The sequence below is a fragment of the Bubalus bubalis genome, chromosome 5 (genome assembly GCF_019923935.1).
Source record: "Bubalus bubalis isolate 160015118507 breed Murrah chromosome 5, NDDB_SH_1, whole genome shotgun sequence".
Lineage (NCBI taxonomy): Eukaryota > Metazoa > Chordata > Mammalia > Artiodactyla > Bovidae > Bubalus > Bubalus bubalis.
The window spans coordinates 50,713,504-50,734,347 of NC_059161.1; the positions used below are offsets into that span (position 1 = coordinate 50,713,504).

Consider the following 20,844-nt stretch of genomic DNA (forward strand, 5'->3'; position numbering starts at 1 on the left):
GCTCTATACAGTCAGCAAAAACAAGACCAGGAGCTGACTGTGGCTCAGACCATGAACTCCTTATTGCCAAATTCAGACTGAAATTGAAAAAGGTAGGGAAAACCACTAGATCATTCAGGTATGACCTAAACCAAATCCCTTATGAATATACAGTGGAAGTGAGAAATAGAATTAAGGGCCTAGATCTGACAGACAGAGTGCCTGATGAACTATGGACAGAGGTTCGTGACGTTGTACAGGAGACAGGGATCAAGACCATCCCCATGGAAAAGAAATGCAAAAAAGCAAAATGGCTGTCTGGGGAGGCCTTACACATAGCTGTGAAAAGAAGAGAAGCGAAAAGCAAAGGAGAAAAGGAAAGATATAAGCATCTCAATGCAGAGTTCCAAAGAATAGCAAGAGATAAGAAAGCCTTCTTCAGCGATCAATGCAAAGAAATAGAGGAAAACAACATAATGGGAAAGACTAGAGATCTCTTCAAGAAAATCAGAGACACCAAAGGAACATTTCATGCAAAGATGGGCTCGATAAAGGACAGAAATGGTATGGACCTAACAGAAGCAGAAGATATTAAGAAGAGGTGGCAAGAATACACAGAAGAACTGTACAAAAAAAGATCTTCACGACCCAGATAATCACGATGGTGTGATCACTCACCTAGAGCCAGACATCCTGGAAGTCAAGTGGGCCTTAGAAAGCATCACTACGAACAAAGCTAGTGGAGGTGATGGAATCCTGAAAGATGATGCTGTGAAAGTGCTTCACTCAATATGCCAGCAAATTTGGAAAACACAGGACTGGAAAAGGTCAGTTTTCATTCCAATCCCAAAGAAAGGCAATGAAAAAGAATGCTCCAACTACCGCACAATTGCACTCATCTCACACGCTAGTAAAGTAATGCTCAAAATTCTCCAAGCCAGGCTTCAATAATATGTGAACCGTGAACCTCCTGATGTTCAAGCTGGTCTTAGAAAAGGCAGAGGAACCAGAGATCAAATTGCCAACATCCGCTGGATCATGGAAAAAGGAAGAGAGTTCCAGAAAAACATCTATTTCTGCTTTATTGACTATGCCAAAGCCTTTGACTGTGTGGATCACAATAAACTGTGGAAAATTCTGAAAGAGATGGGAATACCAGAACACCTGATCTGCCTCTTGAGAAATTTGTATGCAGGTCAGGAAGCAATAGTTAGAACTGGACATGGAACAACAGACTGGTTCCAAATAGGAAAAGGAGTATCTCAAGGCTGTATATTGTCACCCTGTTTATTTAACTTATATGCAGAGTACATCATGAGAAACGCTGGGCTGGAAGAAACACAAGCTGGAATCAAGAATGCTGGGAGAAATATCAATAACCTCAGATATGCAGATGACACCACCCTTGTGGCAGAAAGTGAAGAGGAACTCAAAAGCCTCTTGATGAAAGTGAAAGTGTAGAGTGAAAAACTTGGCTTAAAGCTCAACATTCAGAAAATGAAGATCATGGCATCCGGTCCCATCACTTTATGGGAAATAGATGGGGAAAGAGTGGAAACAGTGTCAGACTTTATTTTTCTGGGCTCCAAAATCACTGCAGATGCTGACTGCAGCCATGAAATTAAAAGACACTTACTCCTTGGAAGGAAAGTTATGACCAACCTAGATAGCATATTCAAAAGCAGAGACATTCCTTTGCCAACAAAGGTTCGTCTAGTCAAGGCTATGGTTTTTCCAGTGGTCATGTATGGATGTGAGAGTTGGACTGTGAGGAAGGCTGAGCGCCGAAGAATTGATGCTTTGGAACTGTGGTGTTGGAGAAGACTCGAGAGTCCCTTGGACTGCAAGGAGATCCAACCAGTCCATTCTGAAGGAGATCAGCCCTGGGATTTCTTTGGAAGGAATGATGCTAAAGCTGAAACTCCAGTAGTTTGGCCACCTCATGCGAAGAGTTGACTCATTGGAAAAGACTCTGATGCTGGGAGGGATTGGGGGCAGGAGGAGAAGGGGACGACACAGGATGAGATGGCTGGATGGCATCACTGATTCGATGGACGTTGAGTCTGAGTGAACTCCGGAAGTTGGTGATGGACAGGGAGGCCTGGCGTGCTGTGATTCATGGGGTTGCAAATAGTCAGACACGACTGAGGGACTGATCTGATTGTAATAAATAAAAATGAACTATAATATCCCAGGATATTCAATGAAAATATGCTCAAGCAGGTAGAAATTATTACATATGTAGTTGTAGATGTAATATACTTACATATAAGACCACTCTAAGCGGGTTCTGCTTTTTTTTTCTTCTACATTAAAGGAATCACAATATATGTTTATTATTATTTATCTTACAAATCAAATAAATAAATTTTCAGCAATATTATTTTACCTGCAGCAAACTTTCCACGAAGCACAGATTCTAATGTTATTTCGTCTTCTCCAAGGGCTTGGATAGTCACTTCCGGGAACTGCAGAAGACCACTAGTCACCTGTGCCGTTAGGTCTCGCATACTTCCACTGCAAATAATTTTTAAAGTAAAATTATTATATATTTGTACCATAAGACATTTCATTATCTCGATCCAGAAGAAGAAAAAGAAAAGAAAAAGAAAATGATACCATACAAAAGTAAATAAACGGAAACTAAAATCTGATTATGAAATACATATTATGTGCTCCAAGTCTGGGATATTCTCTAAGAAAGTATTTCCCAAACAGCCTGCGGAGAGCAAGATTCATTAAGCCAGATGTCCTAAGGATATACATGAATGCTACACAGGTTCTTTGAAGACTGGGTTCAATGCAATTAGTCCTATTGCTACATTCACTCTCAATAAGCACTTCACACACAAAACAGGAAAAAAATGATACTGTTTTAGAAAAGTTACCACCACAGTAAAAGAGGAGAAAGTCCAGGAAAAATGCCAAACTCACAGTAACCTCAGGAATTGAGTGTGGTATATGTCTTTAACTGGAAAAAAAAAAAAAATTGTCTTTCATTTCCAGTATATAGAAGACTAGAAAGTCCTAAATGACTTTCCCACTGTAAACAAGAAAAAATGATGGCTGAACTATAAAAGTATCTTTTTGAATGATTACTGGCAAGTCCAAATGTAGAAACAGTAGGAATTTTGTAAGATATATAAGCTGGCTTGGATCTTGAAGATTAGCTACTAAATACAGCCCTGGTGACCCTAATCTTGTTTTGAGCATCCTGAGGTCCACAGAAAAAAAAACCTTAGGGCCAACAAAGCCAATGGAAGCTAAGGGCCTCCTGCGCCCCTCCCTGCAACCCCATTAAACTCCATAGGGCTGTATCATCAGTATATAGGTGAGTGATAGAAACACTCTCTGTGCAGGAGAGAGAGCAGTTCATTTTGACCACAACTGAAAGTTTCTACACACAAAAAAGAAAAATTCCCTTCATACAAATTAGTAGCCAGAATTCAAGGCATGGTACCAGAAAATACGCTGGTGAAAAATATCATATAAAGCAGTCTAAGGTTGGTAATGCTCCAAGCAACCCACAGAAACTACCAAATATTTTCTGGAATCTCAAGAGTTCTCAAAGATGAAGTTTCACAGAAAATGAACTTACAGTCAAAATAACAAAACAAGGATATCGTGATCAATAGCAAGCAGAATTAACCTATCAAAGACTTCATTCAGATACTGAAATAAGAGAATAAAAAATAGGTATGTTTAATAGGTTTAGAGAAACCAAAGATTTAGCTTGCTAATGAGGAATAAACTAAAAATTACAATGAAAACTGGTCAAACAATTTGGGGAACAGGGGAAGAACTGCTGGAATGAAAAATGAAATAAGTAAAATTTAGAACTCAAGGGGGGAAAAACCTCAATGGAGCAGTGAGAATGTAGCAGCTACAAAGCAACAATATGGACCAACATCAACATATATTAAAAGTAGAGGAAACACATGCAGAATTACACTTACAACTGAGCTATTAGGGAAGCCCTACATAAAGTTTAAAAGACTGCAAAACTAAACAAAATATTGCGTAAGAATACAAACTCATGTAGCAAAACTGAATAAAACAAAAGATATCATAAACACAAAGTGAGAGGAAAGAAAGGGGATTGGAATGGAGAGGAATACATAAGGGACTTCAAGTAATTAACTTTCTTTTTCCAAAACGTGGTAGTGAGCACATAGGTATTCTTTGTACCATGCTTCTTTGTTATTTACAAAAATATTTGTGCCCACTCAACAAATAATTATTTTGTAACTACTTAAGTCAACACTGGGCTGGCAGAAGCACAAGCTGGAATCAAGATTGCTGGGAGAAATATCAATAACCTCAGATATGCAGATGACACCACCCTTATGGCAGAAAGTGAAGAGGAACTCAAAAGCCTCTTGATGAAAGTGAAAGAGGAGAGAGAAAAAGTTGGCTTAAAATTCAACATTCAGAAAACTAAGATCATGGCATCTGGTCCCATCACTTCATGGGAAATAGATGGGGAAACAGTGGAAACAGTGTCAGACTTTATTTTTCTGGGCTCCAAAATCACTGCAGATGGTGACTGCAGCCATGAATTAAAAGATGCTTACTCCTTGGAAGGAAAGTTATGACCAACCTAGATAGCATATTCAAAAGCAGAGACATTCCTTTGCCAACAAAGGTTCGTCTAGTCAAGGCTATGGTTTTTCCAGTGGTCATGTATGGATTTGAGAGTTGGACTGTGAAGAAGGCTGAGCGCCGAAGAACTGATGCCTTTGAACTGTGGTGTTGGAGAAGACTCTTGAGAGTCCCTTGGACTGCAAGGAGATCCAACCAGTCCATTCTAAAGGAGATCCGTCCTGGGTGTTCTTTGGAAGGAATGATGCTAAGCTGAAACTCCAGTACTTTGGCCACCTCATGCGAAGAGTTGACTCATTGGAAAGGACTCTGATGCTGGGAGGGATTGGGGGCAGGAGGAGAAGGGGACGACAGAGGATGAGATGGCTGGATGGCATCACCGACTTGATGGACGTGAGTTTGAGTGAACTCCGGGAGTTGGTGATGGACAGGGAGGCCTGGTGTGCTGCAATTCATGGGGTCGCAAAGAGTCAGACACAACTGAGCGACTGAACTGAACTGAACTGAAGTCAAAAAAAACAAACTCAAAAGATAAGAAAAGCTGTAGAGAGAAAGCTGTAGCACAAGAGACAAAGATGAGTACTTAAAAGTTATAGACAATACAGGGGAAAAGAATCTAATGTATGTTTTTTTCAGAATTCCCCAAAATATAATACTAACAGCAAGGAAGAGACAATATTCTAAAAGATGTTTCCCAGATTTGGAGAGACAAATTCTCTGAAATCAGGAAGAGGAGTAAATTCTAGATCAAATAAAAAGAAATGACTTTTCAACAACAGTGGAAGTAGAAGTCTGGAATATCTTTAAAATTCTAAGCAAAAATGGTTGTCAACATATAATTTATATCACTGAAATGATCCCCCAAACAAATATGAAAACACATTTTTTGACAAAAACTTTAAGTTTTGCACAAACAGATCCTCCTTAAAGAGAATTCTAAAGGAAGGTTTAAGATAGAATAATGATCAAACACAACTCCTAAGATACAAAAAGAATGGTTTGTCAAAGTACTGGTAAATAGATGAACTGTAATAATTATAATATGCTAGTAATGGACAAATAGGTCACTGAAATAGGTAATTTAGACACATAACCACAAAAATATAGATGATATTTGGATATTTCAAACCAGAACATAAGTATGGACTATTCGATTAAAGTTACTGGGACAATCTGCTACTCATTTCCAGCAAAGAAGCTACACATTGGCAGACCAAATTTATACAAGTCATCCACACACATACTACTAAATACTCCTCTAATATCTACAAAATGAATAAAATTATATGTGTATGTGTACAGAATGAAACAATATAGAAGAAAAAAGATTAGTTAAAAAATCCATAGAATTTGAATATTCTTCAGTTTGGAAAGAAGTAAATTAAAAGGGTGAATATAGATAACCCGAGGAAAACACCAGATCAAAAAGCCTCTCATTACATACTACCTACACTGGACCTCCTATCTCTTCTCCAGCAGATATTCCCAACCTAGGAATCGAATGGGGGTCTCCTGCATTGCAGGCAGATTCTTTACCAACTGAACAATCAGGAAAGCCCTGGACCTCATTAGAGTGCCATTTTCCAGGGCACTGTGCTACTTTCTTGGGAGAAAGGCATTAATGTCCAAAGGAGAGTCTCTAGCTGGACAATGATATCAACCAGGTACGAGTCATTTTATGAGGTACAAGGTTCCCCAGTAGGGACTACACACAATTCTAACACTCAGCCCAAGCAGTTCTCAGAAAATAAAATCAGTACTACCAAACTGAAATCTATGGCAAAACAATAGTTAACAAACATCATTAAAAGATAGGGATTCCCAGGTGGCTCAGTGGTAAAGAATCCACCCGCTAATGCAGGAGATGCAGATTCAATTCCTTGTTGGGAAGATCCCCTGGAGAAAGAAATGGCGACCCACTCCAGTATTCTTGCTTGGATAATCCCATGGACAGAGGAGCCTGGAGGGCTAGAATCCATGAGGTCACAAAGAATCACAACTCAGAGACGCACAAAGAGACTGAGAGGTCACAGAGACACAACTGAAAAACTGAGCATGCACGCATGCTTACAATATCTTTCTTAAAAACCAAACCAAAAACTATCACCTTTAGAAAGAAATGATTGATGTGTTCAAGGACTTATCATAAATTACTACATACAGGAATTACTAAATTCCTGTCCTTTCAGTTTTTTCTTGTAAAATTAATTTTCTAAAAAATAAATTTTAATTTTATTCATTTCATAAAACTATTCTGTATGTGAAATCTTTCTAAGTGACATTTACAGTCTATTTCATTTCATGAAACTAATCTCTATGAAATCTTCTACTGGTATATCTGGCTACAGCGATGTCTGAAATACAACATATTAGCACAATGACACCCCACTCCAGTACTCTTGCTTGGAAAATCCCATGGACGGAGGAGCCTGGAAGGCTGCATGCAGTCCATGGGGTCACGAAGAGTCGGACACGACTGAGCGACTTCCCTTTCACTTTTCACTTTCATGCACTGGAGAAGGAAATGGCAACCCACTCCAGTGTTCTTGCCTGGAGAATCCCAGGGACAGGGGAGCCTGGTAGGCTGCCGTCTATGGGGTCACACAGAGTCGGACACGACTGAAGCAACTTAGCAGCAGCAGCAGCACATTTACTTTGAGGTGATTTGTTCTTCTCTTTATAAGTTTTGATATGGCTTCAATTTTTTTTAATGTCTTTCATTTTTATAAAATCAATAATTAAAGAATTAAAAAAATCTAAAATAAAAACAAAACTTTGAAAATACAGGCAATATTTATATAACCTAAGATGGGAAGAAGGTGCCAATCAAACTAATATTAATATTCACTTAACAATCAAGAAAATGCCATTTTGGGACTTCCCTGGTGGTCCAGTGGCAGAGAGACCCCGAGCTCCCAATGCAGAGGGCCCAAGTTAAAGATTCCTGGTCTGGGAACTATATTCCACAAGCTGCAACCAAAGACTGAAGATCCCGAGTGCCATCACTAAGACTGAGCAGAGAACAATAAAAATTAATAAAATATCACTCTTCTTAAAAAAAGAAAATGCCATGCTATATATCCTCTATCTCATCATCAGATCATCACAAGAAAGAAATCCAGGCTTCAAATATTGTAAGATAGCAACACCACATTCCTTCCAAAGTGACAGACATGACTAACCATTCCCTATGTCGCTGCTACCATGATACCTCAAAGCCAACATTTCCAAAATGAAACAATCTTTTTCCGTCCTCTCTACAGATTTGTTTCTATTCTTCTGTTTCTTCTCTGGGTTAATGATTCCATCACTACGCAGAAATTTTGAGGACTTAGTTAAAACAATGATTCTTCAAAAAAACAAAGAAAACTTTCCTTGTCCAGGTTAAGTTACAATTCTGTTTGTTCCTGATGAACCTGGTACTTGCCCTATCAGGGACAGCACTTATCGCACTCTGTAACTGACTCTTTGTATCCCCAACTAGAAAGTTCTTTAGGGGACAGCTCCAATCTTCCTTACTTTAACCCTACTAGTTTCACTAGAGGGGGCAAAGAATACTGACTAACTACATAGTAAGTGGTTTATTTTTCCGCCCTTTACCATGCAATACAAACTGTCAATGAAACCCACTCATTTTACAAATAAATAAATTTCTGCATCCCAGTGATTCAGTCTTTGTCAAAGACTAGACTATTGGTCTTTTGATCTCCAGTCTCCTGTTCTTTCTGGTCATTCTATAATTGGCAAGTACTTAGCCCCACTACCAAATTATGTGAAAAGAAAAAACAGATTTGAAAAGGTTACTCAGAAAGTTCATAAAACATGAGCTACAATTTTCTATTCAGGCTATAAATGATATTTCATAGACAAAAGTCTAATCAACTACCTCAAAAAACATATTTGTTAGCATTAACTCAAAAAACTAAAAATAAGTTATGTTCGAGATTTCTCAGTCATTAAACGTGTAATTTTTTTTATCCAAAACACATCCAAAGTATAATCAAACATAAATTAAACTATTATTACTATAACATATAGTCAGTGAAAAGTACTGTCCATTCATTAGCCTCTTATATTAACATCTTATATTTACATGACATCCTAGGCTCAAGTTTAGATGCTGAAAGGATTATGTTTTCAGAAATTGATTACATCCCTGTTCTAAACATTTTAGTGCCAAAGAAAATTTTACACAAATTTAGGTATCACCGACTCAATGGACGTGAGTTTGAGTGAACTCCGGGAGTTGGTGATGGACAGGGAGGCCTGGCATGCTGTGATTCATGGGGTTGCAAAGAGTAGGACACGACTGAGCGACTGAACTGAACCGAGGTAGGAAAGGCTACAATCTCTGTTATGAGATTTCACCTCTGATGGCCTTTTATAGCCTTGATTTAAAAGAATTCAATGGTAAACTGAAGTGAATACATTTTTCCTATTAAACTTGAAACCAAAATCATTTCTCTAGAGCTAAAACCTTCAAAATTCCAAACACTTTGGGTAGCTTTACCCAAAGTATAATCAGTGACGTGTTCATGGCCATTAAGCAAAAAAGTTCCATGATCACTGCAATTCAATCAACATTACCCTAAAAGAATTTTTAGAAGACTTTCACAAAGTGATTCTAAAACTCATCTTACAGGTGCAAAATAATCAATTTTTTGAAAATGAAATATAATAAATGTTCATTTCTCAGGCTAGATGTATTTTCTGTTATGCTCTTTCGAATTAAAAAAAAAAAGTATTATGATGTAGAAGAAACGGCTCAGTCATAATATTCAAGAATAGAATTGTCATTTCCATTCCCAATATATTCTCCCACCTTAAAAAAACAAAGAAACAAAATATATGAAAACAAGTTGTTCAGAAACAGGACAATAGGTAGCACAGAGAAGAAAAACAAGATGACCTCTAGGACTGTCCTACGTCCTGAGCTGAGAGGGAACCCAAATGAGGCCCAAGGGTCTCCCTGAATTGAAACAGGGTTGAGAACTCCAAAGCTGGCTAGAATTCACAGGGTAGAGGAACTGTAGTACAAAGGGCCACACAAAGAACTCCAGGGGTCTGCAGTGGGTTCCCCTGAATCTTCATATGACTAGCGTAAGCGTAGAAGGAAAGTACCAGAGACCAAGGAAATGATCCAGAGACACTGGAAATGATCCACAAAATGTCCACAGGCCCAGGTATAACTCCAGAGTGGGGAAAAAAAAATTAACACATGGGCACTGAGTAGAGTACTCAGAAAGGTATTGACTGCTTCAGTAGCGGGGAGAAATATTAGGCCCTGTTTAAAGGCTGTTTTGGTTTAAAACAAGCAAGCCTCAAAAGAATAAAACTGTTTCCGAGAAACTCAGCTGCATCCCCAAAGCTCAAGAATATATCAATGACTGCAAAAATATCCAGTACTCAGGAAAATACAATTCTCAGTGTCTGCCAATTGAAAAATGGCAGACATCCAAAGAAACAGCAAAATACGACCCTTTCCCCCTTTAGTGGGGGGGGGCGGGGGGGGGCGGGGGGGGGGTCGAAACAGACCTAGAAATCACACAGAAGTTAGAATTACTGGATAAGAAACGTAAATCAGTTAGTTATTCTAGCTAGAGTCCCTACATCCAACAAGATAGAGCAAAGCATGAACACATTAAGAAAAGATGTGGAAGATATCAAAAGTCTAAATCAAATTTCTAGCAATGAGAAAATACACTGGATAGGATTAACAGATTAGACACAGAAAGTATTAGTTAACTTAAACACCCATAGTGGAAACTAAAATGAAGCACAGTAAGGAAAAAAGACTGGGGTGAGGAGAGAAAGGAGAGAGCATCAGTAAGCTATGAGACAATCTGAGTGACCTAATACATGTATTAGGAATCTCCAAAGGGAGAAGACAGAAATACCTGGAAAACTAATGGCCAAACTCTTCCTCAATTTGATCAAACCCATGACCTACAAAACCATCTAGAACTAGCAAGAAAAAAAGATGCCCTTTATATCATAGGAGACTGGAATGCAAAAGCATTAAGTCAAGAGATACCTGGAGTAACAGGCAGGTTTGGCCTTGGAGTACAAAATGGAGCAGGGCAAAGGCTAACAGAGTTTTGCCAAGAGAACTCACTGGTCATAGCAAACACCCTCTCCGAACAACACAAGAGACAACTCTACACACAGACATCACCAAATGGTCAATACTGAAATCAGATTGATCATATTATTTGCAGCCGAAGATGGACAAGCTATATAGTGTCAGCAGAAACAAGACTGTGGCTCAGATCATGAACTTCTTATTGCAAAATTCAGACTTAAATTGAAGAAAGTAAGGAAAACCACTAGAACATTCAGGTATGACCTAAATCAAATCCCTTATACAGTGGAAGTGACAAATACATTCAAGGGACTAGATCTGATAGACAGAGTGCCTGAAGAACTACGGACGGAGGTTCATGACACCATATAGGAGGTGGTGATCAAGACCATCCCCAAGGAAAAAAAATGCAAAAAGGCAAAATGTTTGTCTGAGGAGGCTTTACAGATAGCTAAGAAAAGAAGAGATGCAAAAGGCAAAGGAGAAAAGGAAAGATATACCCATCTGAATGAAGAGTTCCAAAGAATAGCAAGGAGAGATAAGAAAGCCTTCCTTGGTGATCAATGCAAAGAAAGAGAGGAAAACAAAAGAATGGGAAAGACTAGAGCTCTTTTCACAGAGAAGTCACTGGCAACCCACTCCAGTACTCTTGCCTGGAAACTCCCATGGATGGAGGAGCCTAGTAGGCTGCAGTCCATGGGATCGCTGGGAGTTGGACAAGACTGAGCAACTTTACTTTCATGCATTGGAGAAGGAAATGGCAACCTACTCCAGTGTTCTTGCCTGGAGAATCCCAGGGACGGAGGAGCCTGGTGGGCTGCCGTCTATGGGGATCGCACAGAGTCGGACACAACTGACGTGACTTAGCAGCAGCAGCAGAATTCTCTTCAAGAAAATCAGAGATACCAACAGAATATTTCATGCAAAGATGCGCACAATAAAGGACAGAAACAGTATGGACCTAACAGAAGCAGAAGATATTAAGAGGTGGCAAGAATACACAGAAGAACTATCCAAAACAGATCTTAATGATCAAGATAACCACAATGGTATGCTCACCTAGAGCCAGACATCCTGGAATGCAAAGTCAAGTGGGCTTTAGGAAGCATCACTACAAACAAAGCTCGTGGAGGTGATGGAATTCCAATTGAGCTATTTCAAATCCTAAAAGATGGTGAAAGTGCTTCACTCAATATGACAACAAATTTGAAAAACTCATCAGTGGCCACAGGACTGGAAAAGGTCAGTTTTCATTCCAATCCCAAAGAAAGGCAATGCCAAAGAATGCTCAAACTACCACACAGTTGCGCCAATCTCACACGCTAACCAAGTGATGCTCAAAATTCTCCAAGCCAGGCTTCAACGGTACATGATCCATGAACTTCCAGATGTTCAAGCTGGATTTAGAAAAGCCAGAGGACCCAGAGATCAAATTGCCAACATCCACTGGATCATGGAAAAAGCAAGAGAGTTTCAGAAAAACATCTACTTCTGCTTTATTGACTACACCAAAGCCTTTGACTGTGTGGATCACAATAAACTGTGGATAATTCTTAAAGAGATGAGAATTATCTGCCTTACCTTACCTGCCTCCTGAGAAATCTGTATGCAGGTCAAGATGCAAAAGTTAGAACCAGACATGGAATAACAGACTGGTTCCAAATTGGAAAAGGAGTACATCAAGGTTGTATACTGTCACCCTGATTATTTAACTCACATACAGGGTACATCATGTGAACTGCCGGGCTGGATGAAGCACAAGCTGGAAACAAAATTGCAGGGAGAAATAGCAACAACCTCAGATATGGAAATGACACCACTCTTATGGCAGAAAGCAAAAAGGAACTAAAGAGCCTCTTGATGAAAATTAAAGAGGACACTGAAAAAGCTGGCTTAAAACTCAACATTCAGAAAACTAAGATTATGGCATCCGGTCCCATCACTTCATGGCAAGCAGATAGGGAAACAATGGAAACAGTGACAGACTTCATTTTCTTGGGCTCCAAAATCACTGCAGAAGGAAAGCTTGCTCCTTGAAAGAAAAGCTATGACAAACCTACACAGCATATTAAAAAGCAAAGACATTACTTTGCCAACAAAGTCCATCTAGTTAAAGCTATGCTTTTTTCCAGTAGTCATGTATGGATGTGAGCGTTGGACCATACAGAAAGCTGAGCGCCAAAGAATTGATGCTTTTGAACTGTGGTGTTGGAAAAGACTCTTGAGAGTCCTGTGGACTGCAAGATCAAACCAGTCAATCCTAAAGGAAATCAGTCCTGAATATTCATTGGAAGGCTGATGCTGAAGCTGAAGCTGCAATATTCTGGCCACCTGATGCAAACAACTGACTCATTAGAAAAGACCCTGATGCTGGGAAAGATTGAAGGCAGGAGAAGGGGACGACAGAGGACTAGATGTTTGGATGGAATTCATTGACTCGATGGACATGAGTTTGAGCAAACTCCGGGAGTTGGTGATGGACAGGAAAGCCTGGCATGCTGCAGTCCATGGGGTTCACAAAGAGTCGGACATGACTGAGAAACTGAACAAAGCAACAAATTAAAAAGGTCAGTAAACCTCCAGCATGTGAAACATGAGGAAACTCCACCAAGATACTTCCTAATCAGGGGACAAAGAAAAAAATCTTAAAGTAGCACACTGCAGAGGAACAAAGATAATTCAAAGAAGTCTCACTGAAAACATCGCAAGGAAGGACAGTGGAGTAATGTATTTTAAGTTGTGAAAAAAGCAAGTTGTGAACCTAGAATTCTATATCCAGTGAAACTATCTTTTAAAAATGAAGGCAAAATAAAGACCTTTCGGACATAGGAGCATTGAGGAGATCATCACCAGCAGATCTGCACCACAAGGAATGTTAAAAGAATTCTTTCAGGCAGAAGCAAAATGCTGCCAGACAGAAACCTGTATCTACGTAAAAAAATACAGACCGCCAAAAACGGTCAAAACACTTTTCTTCCTTATTTTTAAATCTCTTTAAAAGACAATCATCAAAAAAGAAAACAAAAGACAATCATCCAAAAGGCAATCGTCAAAAAAAAAGACAATCATCTATTTAAAGCAGGAGTTCATAACATATTTATAATACAAGGGAGACAAACGACAAAACAGCAGAAAGGCCTAGAGAGGAACATGTTGCTACAAGGTTCTTATACTATAAATACTATGTTGATTAAAGACAGACTATAATCATTTAAAGATGTACACTAGAAACCTTAAAATAACCACTACACACACACACACACACACACACGGAAATAAGTATAAGCCAATGAAAGACAAAATATCATTATAAAAGTAAAATCCAAAAGATAACATAAAAAGAGAAAGAACAAATGGCTAAGTGGGAAAAGAATCTGAAATAGACACATGTGTAACTGAATCACTGTGCTACACACCTGAAACTAACACAACACTGTTAATCAACTATGAGTGAGTGAAAGTCGCTCAGTCCTGTCCGACTCTTTGCGACCCCATGGACTCGTCTGCCAGGCTCCTCTGTCCATGGAATTCTCCATGCCAGAATACTGGAGTGGTAAGCCATTCCCTTCTCCAGGTGATTTTCCCTACCCAGGGATCGAACTCAGGTCTCCTGCATAACAGGCAGATTCTTTACCGTCTGAGCCACCAGGGAAGCAATCAACTATATGCCAATGTATTAAAAAAAGAAAAGAAAAATGAGACAAAAAAAAAAAAGGAAGATGGTAGACTGAAACCTAACCATATTACATCACTAGTTACATTAACAAAATGACATTAATATTCTAGTTAAAAAGCAAAGATCAGTCAGATTGGATTAAAAAAAATAAGACCAAGTTTAAATAAAAAGCCTAGATAGGTTAAAAGTAAATAACGGAAGATGTATCATGCTAACATTAATGAAAAAAAACAGAAGCAACTTATTAACACCAAAGTAGAATTCAGAGCAAAAAATATTATCAGGAATAAAGAGGGTCATTTCCTGACAACAAAGTGGCCAATTGTGACACAAAAGGAGTTCAAATAAACGTTCACTGAAAGAAAAAGTTTTCCAAATTTAGAAGTTAGCCTTTGAATCGGTGATAGGTTTCTACAATGGCTCAGTGGTAAAGAATCAACCTGTAACACAGGAGATACAGGAGACTTGGGTTCAATCCCTGGGTTGGGAAGATTCCCTGGAAAAGTGAATGACAACCCACTCCAGCATTCTTGCCTGGAAAATTCCATGGACAGAGGAGCCTGGCAGGCTACAGTCCCCGGAGTTGAAAGAGTCGGACACAACGGAGCACACAAGCATTTTGAAAATACAGGGAAAAAACTGATTTTGGCTTCAGGACCTTTCAGATACTGAATTTACAGTGTGAATTTTTAACATTTTAAGCACACTAAAGAGAACTTCTAAAAAGTATATTAGAAAGAACATCTTATACAAAGACATCTATGTCTATATGTATATCTATCTATCTATATATATATCTTCACAAAAACACATCAAGCAGCTATGTTTAGTACTGTACAAAATTAGGTAGAGTCCTAGCCTTGATGACATAATATTGCCAACCTCTAAAGAGTACTTTACAAACTTTCAACTTCCAAGTTCTAGACAAGCAGAGCAGGAACACTGTACCTAATGTCAATGAAAATTTTGTTTATTTTCTTGATAAAGCACAGATGGATTGTCATTCCCTTCTCAAAAACCTCCAATGACTCCTCTACTGCATATAAAGACTGACATCTTCAGCCACAGGTAATCAAAGTCCTCCACAATCTGGCAGTGTCAGCCTGTCTTCACAGGTTTGTCTCCCCAAGGCCCTTCCTTCACTAGCATATTTATTCTTCTGTTTATGCGGGTCCTTCCTCCATCTCCATCTTCCAAAGCCCCACACATCATTTAAGGACTACATTCCCAGTGTGGTCTGGGTAAATCAATCCTTTCCTATTTAATCTTATTTCTGAGCTCATTCCTTTCCACATTTATGTTAACAATCTTAAAAATGATTTTTGAAATCCACTATTTGTATTTGTCAGTCTTCCCCAGAACACTATAAATTCCCAAAAAGCAAAAATCGTATCTTATTCCTGTGAATTCCAGAGGGTCACAATGCCTTACAACAGGTCCTAAACATGTCATAAATTACTATGTTAAGATACTAGCAAGGCAAGAATTGACATGTTGAATAACAAAATCAATTAAAAAAACTCAATATTCTTGAAACCCAACGAGAAAACAACCCAATTTAAAAATGGCCAAAGATATTAACAGACACTTCATTAATGAAGATATACAGATGGCAAATAGGCACATGAAAAGATGTTCCACATCTTATGTCATCAGGAAAATGCATATTCAAACAATGATGTACCACTACATACTTAGTAGAATGACCAAAATCACTGACAACAACCCAACACTGGTGGGAATGTGGAGTAACAGGAATTCTCATTCACTGATGCTGGGAGTGCAGACTGGTCCAATGCCATTTTGGAAGACAACTGGGCAGTTTCTTACGAAACTAAACATATTTTTACCCTAAGATCCAGCAATCATGCTCCCTGGTATTTACCCAAAGGAGTTAGATAAAACTTATATAAAACACAAAAACCTGCACACAGATATTTTTATTAATAATTGCCAAAACCTGGAAATAATCAAAATGTACTTTAGTAGGTGAATGGATAAATAGTGGTACATCCAAACAATGGAATATTATGCAGTGCTGAAAAGAAAATGAGTTATCAAGCAAAGAAAAAGACTTGGAAAAAGCTTAAATTCTAATTATAAAGTGAAGAAAGTCAATCTGAAGCCTGATTCCAATTATAGGACAATTCTGAAAAAGGTAAAACTATGAGACAAAAAGATCAGTGGTTGCCAGGGGTTAACAGAGAGTGAGGGAAATACAGGGGAGCACAGAGGATTTCTAGGGTGGTGAAAACTACCCTGAATGATACTATAATGGTAGATACATGCCATTATACATTTCCAAACCCAGACAATTTACACCAACAAGGGTGAAGAGTAAGGTAAACTAGGGACTTTGGGTGATGATGTGTTAATACAGGTTCATCAATTGTAACCAATGTTCCAGTCTCCCAAGGGATCCTGATAATGGGGAAATTTATGCATGAATTGGAGCAGGGAAAGCAAATACTGGAAATCTCTGTGCCTTCCACTTAAAACTGCTTTAAAAAACAAAGTGTATTAAAAAGAAGAAACTCAATATTGGATCTAACTTACTTTTAAGTAAATATACATTGTTTCAATATTAAGAAGCAAAGCAAACTCTGCAAAGGTACTGGGAAAGATACTGACACAATACCAAAAATCAGCTGTGTGAAATACACTCATCCTAGAAAGCTCCTGAACTCCACCACAGAAAATAAAACTCTAAACTAGTTGTTCAATAACTGTATTGCAGCATATACTGAGCAAACATTTCTACAAAACATTCTGCATGCATTTTTACTTTTTAAAAAAGACTAAAAATTACGATATAAATGTAAACTATCCATGGACCCAGAAACTTCCAGTCTTTTAGTAGTTGTTCTTTCAAACTTAAACAATTATCAGACATCAACTACTTTTAAAACACTGCGTTAGGGAGGCAATACAAAGGCACAAAGATGACCTACTTCCTGACCTCAAGGAGTTTACATTCTAGGCGATACATAATAAACCAAGAAAATAAATGCTGCAATAAAGGTATATACTCGGTGAGATCCCAGGAAAGAAGTGGGATACACAGAAATGAAAGTATATAGAAAAGATGGCATTTAAGCTAAGGAGGATTTGAAAGCTGAAAATGGCCCTAGTGCCAATGCAGGAGACATAAGACATAACTCCTGGTTCGATGCCTGGGTTAGGAAGAGCCCCTGGAGGAGGAAATGATAATCCACTCCAGTATTCTGGCCTGGAGAGTCCCATGGACAGAGGAACCTGGCAGGTCCCAGTCTATGGGGGTCACAAAGAGTCGGACACGGGCTGAAGTGACTGAGCACACAACTTTGAAAAGGCAGAGATGGCACTCCAGGCTGAAGGACAGGGGCAAAGGCACATCAAAGCACATCTTCAAGAAAACGGGCCCAGGGCTGGGGATGATTCTGGAATAGCTGAAGCATACATCTGTGAAGAGTTGAGGGTGGACAGTAGACAAGATTTATTGTTGAGACCGATGACCTCAGCAAGGGAAATGAAACTCTATTCTGAAGAAAAAAGTGAAAAATCTCCGGAAATTTTTTAAAGTTAGGAAAGAAACAAGTCTTTATTCCTTAAAATTAAAAATAAATATATGTCCATCCCAAAACTGCTGTATAACAATCTTTGAAATTTAAAAAAATAATTATTATTCCTGTTTGCGTTTGGTGACATTTTGGAACCAGGTTATTGAAAAATCAGAATCAAAAACTACAGCACGGCGAGAATGCAGGCTTCCCATTGAGATATTTAACACACGAGCATCCCTCAAGACATTAACTTGAGCTGGGCTTGTCATCCATAGTCAAATCCTCCAAAATCAGTAAATCGATCCTAATTTCTTCTCTCCTCCCAGACTCAATCAATGAAAGAGCACTAAAAGAAAGTTCTTAAAATCTACTGTCTCTTTAATTTTAAGGATAAACTGAAGTAATATTTCCAAGAGACCTGTATTTTATTCTAAAGGACCCAGGTTCTTATCAATTACGTTCTCAAACTGCCTATCTGAAAAAACATAATGACGTCTAGTTTGAACCTCGCTGGCTTATGAGAACAAATTAACTTCCCCACGTCCCCCGAAAAAACAAGTCAACGAGTAACAAAAGTCATCGTCCTCAAGTTTCCAGGTGGCACAAGGCAAGGCAAATTAATAGCCACTCCAAGATGTACAGTTATTTTGAATCCCCTTTATCGGACCAATTCACTGCACTTTTCAAATCACCGGTCAAACTTCTCCGCCCGAGACTCATCATAGCCATGCCCGGCAGCATGCGGAGCACCCATCAACGGAACAGAGATCCAAAGTACCAGCAGGATGCCCAGGGGAGAAGCTCGCCAAGGTCTCAACCGCATCGGAAGACCGTGGGGAAGAGGCGCCGCGGTCCAGGCCCGCCCGGACAGAGTGAGGACCGAGCTGCCGGCGCGTTAGGCGCGGGGGTTGGACCCCGAGGCGCCTCTCCGCCGCCATGTGCCGCCGCTCGGCAGAGAAGGAGGTTATATAACAAACTCCCGGAGCCCTAGAGCGTGCCGCACCCGCCAACGCCCGCCTTCGTTCCCTCGCGCCGGCTCCGCGAGCCCGGCCGCAGCAGCGCGCTGAACGGCCATAAGCATGGCCTAGGCCCGGCGCGAGGAGGGCCCGACGGGCCAGGCGCGGAGGGAGAAGCCGGGCCGCGGCTCCGGGCCCAGGCCGCGCCGACCCACCCTCTGCCACCCCGGCCCAACCCCCTGCTTCCCTTCCCCCTACCAGAGAAGGGCGGGTGACCGAGCCGCCGCGGCCGCAGAGTCCAGTGGGGCGCGCGAGGCGAGGCGCGAGCTCCTCCCGCGCGAGTCCGTCACAGCATCTCCCGGGAGACACGGCCGCCACCGGCAGGGCGCGCTCACCTCCGCCCCGCGGAAGCCGCTTGCCTCTTCGCGGGCCTCCGCCTGCGACCGCCCGGGCCAGCTCAGATCCACACACCCCCCACCCCGCGAGCGCCTTCGCTGGCTGCAGACCGGCCGACCGCTCAGCGCGTAAAACGCAGCCACTGCCTGCGCCGCGGTTCCGGGTCCTTCCCCACGCGACTCTGCCTCTGACTCCTCTGCTCCGGCAGCGCAGGCCCGGCTTTGCGCATTACCCCCGGCAGACACACGGAGTCCCACTCACCGGGGAGGGAAGGGGAGGGACGGGGAAGAGGGGGGTGGAGGTGGGAGACAGGAGATCGCGGCGCGGAGACCTGAGTTCTCGCGAGGGTTCCGGCCTCGGGCGCCTGCTCTGCGGGAATTTCAAACTCTCGGCGAAAGAACGTAGAGGGAGGGAAAGGGAGGAAAGGGAGCAGGGTCTGGAAGGACCGGGTATTTACATAAAACAGGAGCTCCCCGCCTCCAAAGAACTAAAGGTAACAAAGACTACGAGTCCCATAATGCCTTGCGCGTTAAGCCTCTTTGGCCGCCCAGCCCTTGAGCCCAGGGCGGACTTGGGAGTGGTAGTCTGTACCCGAGGTAGGGACCGCCTCACGATCCCTCCCAGAGTCTTCTGTGGCGGGCGAGTCGCCACATTATCTTCTGGCTCCGCTTGCTGGCGGCCGAGTGATAATCTTTGCCCTCGGTGTTTTTCATAATCCCTGCTCCGACTTTCTGTGCCGAAAGCGGGCACCTGACTTTGGGGGAAAGCTTCTTTCCCCCTCTTCTATATTTTTTAATATGCCAGCGTGCTTTCGTGGCCAAAGGTGCTCACGAGATCTAGTGTAATCTTCTAAATCAAAATTTTACCCCAAATCAGTGTTGCATATTTGGTCACCCTGGGGTTTCATTGTGGAATTTCTTTTATTTATGGTTAATATCTTTGAAGTTGACGGGCTTCCCTGGTGTCTCAGTGGCAAAGAATCCGCCTGCAATGCAGGAGGGACGGGTTGGATCCCTGAGTTGGGAAGATCCCCTGGAGAAGGAAACGACAACCTCCTCCAGTATTCTTGCCTGGGAAATCCCATGGACAGGAACTACATGGTGGGCTACAGTCTATGGGGGTTGCAGAAGAGTTGGACACGACTTAGTGACTAAGCACACAGGATCTTTGACGTTAATCCCAGCACCACACACTTTTCAAACAAACATGTGGAATATAACCATAATGAAAGTGAAAATAATAAATAAGAAAAATAATAAAACGGGAGATAGGGGTAGGATTCTAGCAAGCCACTTTTGTTTTAATCAGGAAAGTTTATCCTTTTCTGTTATCCTTTCCCATATGATTTTTGTCAAAGTTTGTCTTTTAAAAATGTAATATTCTTTTTTCCGCATATTTTTGTCTCTTTATTGACAGCGATCTCTAAAAGTAACGGGCGTGTGTGCTAAGTAAGTCGCTTCAGTCGTGTCCGACTCTGCGACCCTATAAACTGCACCCGGCCAGGCAGGAGTGGGTTGCTGTGCCCTCCTGCAGGGGATCTTCCCCACCCAGGAATGGAACCCAGGTCTCCAGCATTACAGGCAGATTCTTTACCCACTGGACCCTCAGAAA

At 40.8% G+C, this 20,844-nt stretch overlaps 1 protein-coding gene across 4 annotated transcripts in view; it reads right to left on the reverse strand.

The window, feature by feature from the left end:
• Window positions 1-19,488, reverse strand: part of AHCTF1 (AT-hook containing transcription factor 1) — a 94,067-nt gene extending 74,579 nt beyond the window's left edge. For 2 of the 4 annotated variants that reach the window (XM_044943084.2, XR_006551190.2), the window contains exons 1-2: window positions 19,096-19,229; window positions 2,369-2,496 (exon numbers count right to left, since the gene is read on the reverse strand). In XM_044943084.2, the coding sequence (XP_044799019.2) occupies window positions 2,369-2,489 (121 nt within the window). In that variant the 5' untranslated portion in view covers window positions 2,490-2,496; window positions 19,096-19,229. Of the gene's footprint in view, window positions 1-2,368; window positions 2,497-18,659; window positions 18,807-19,095 lie in introns of those variants that run through there. The other 2 variants (XM_006062425.4, XM_044943083.2) reach the window with 2 other exon arrangements.
• Between the last annotated feature and the right edge of the window lie 1,356 nt (window positions 19,489-20,844).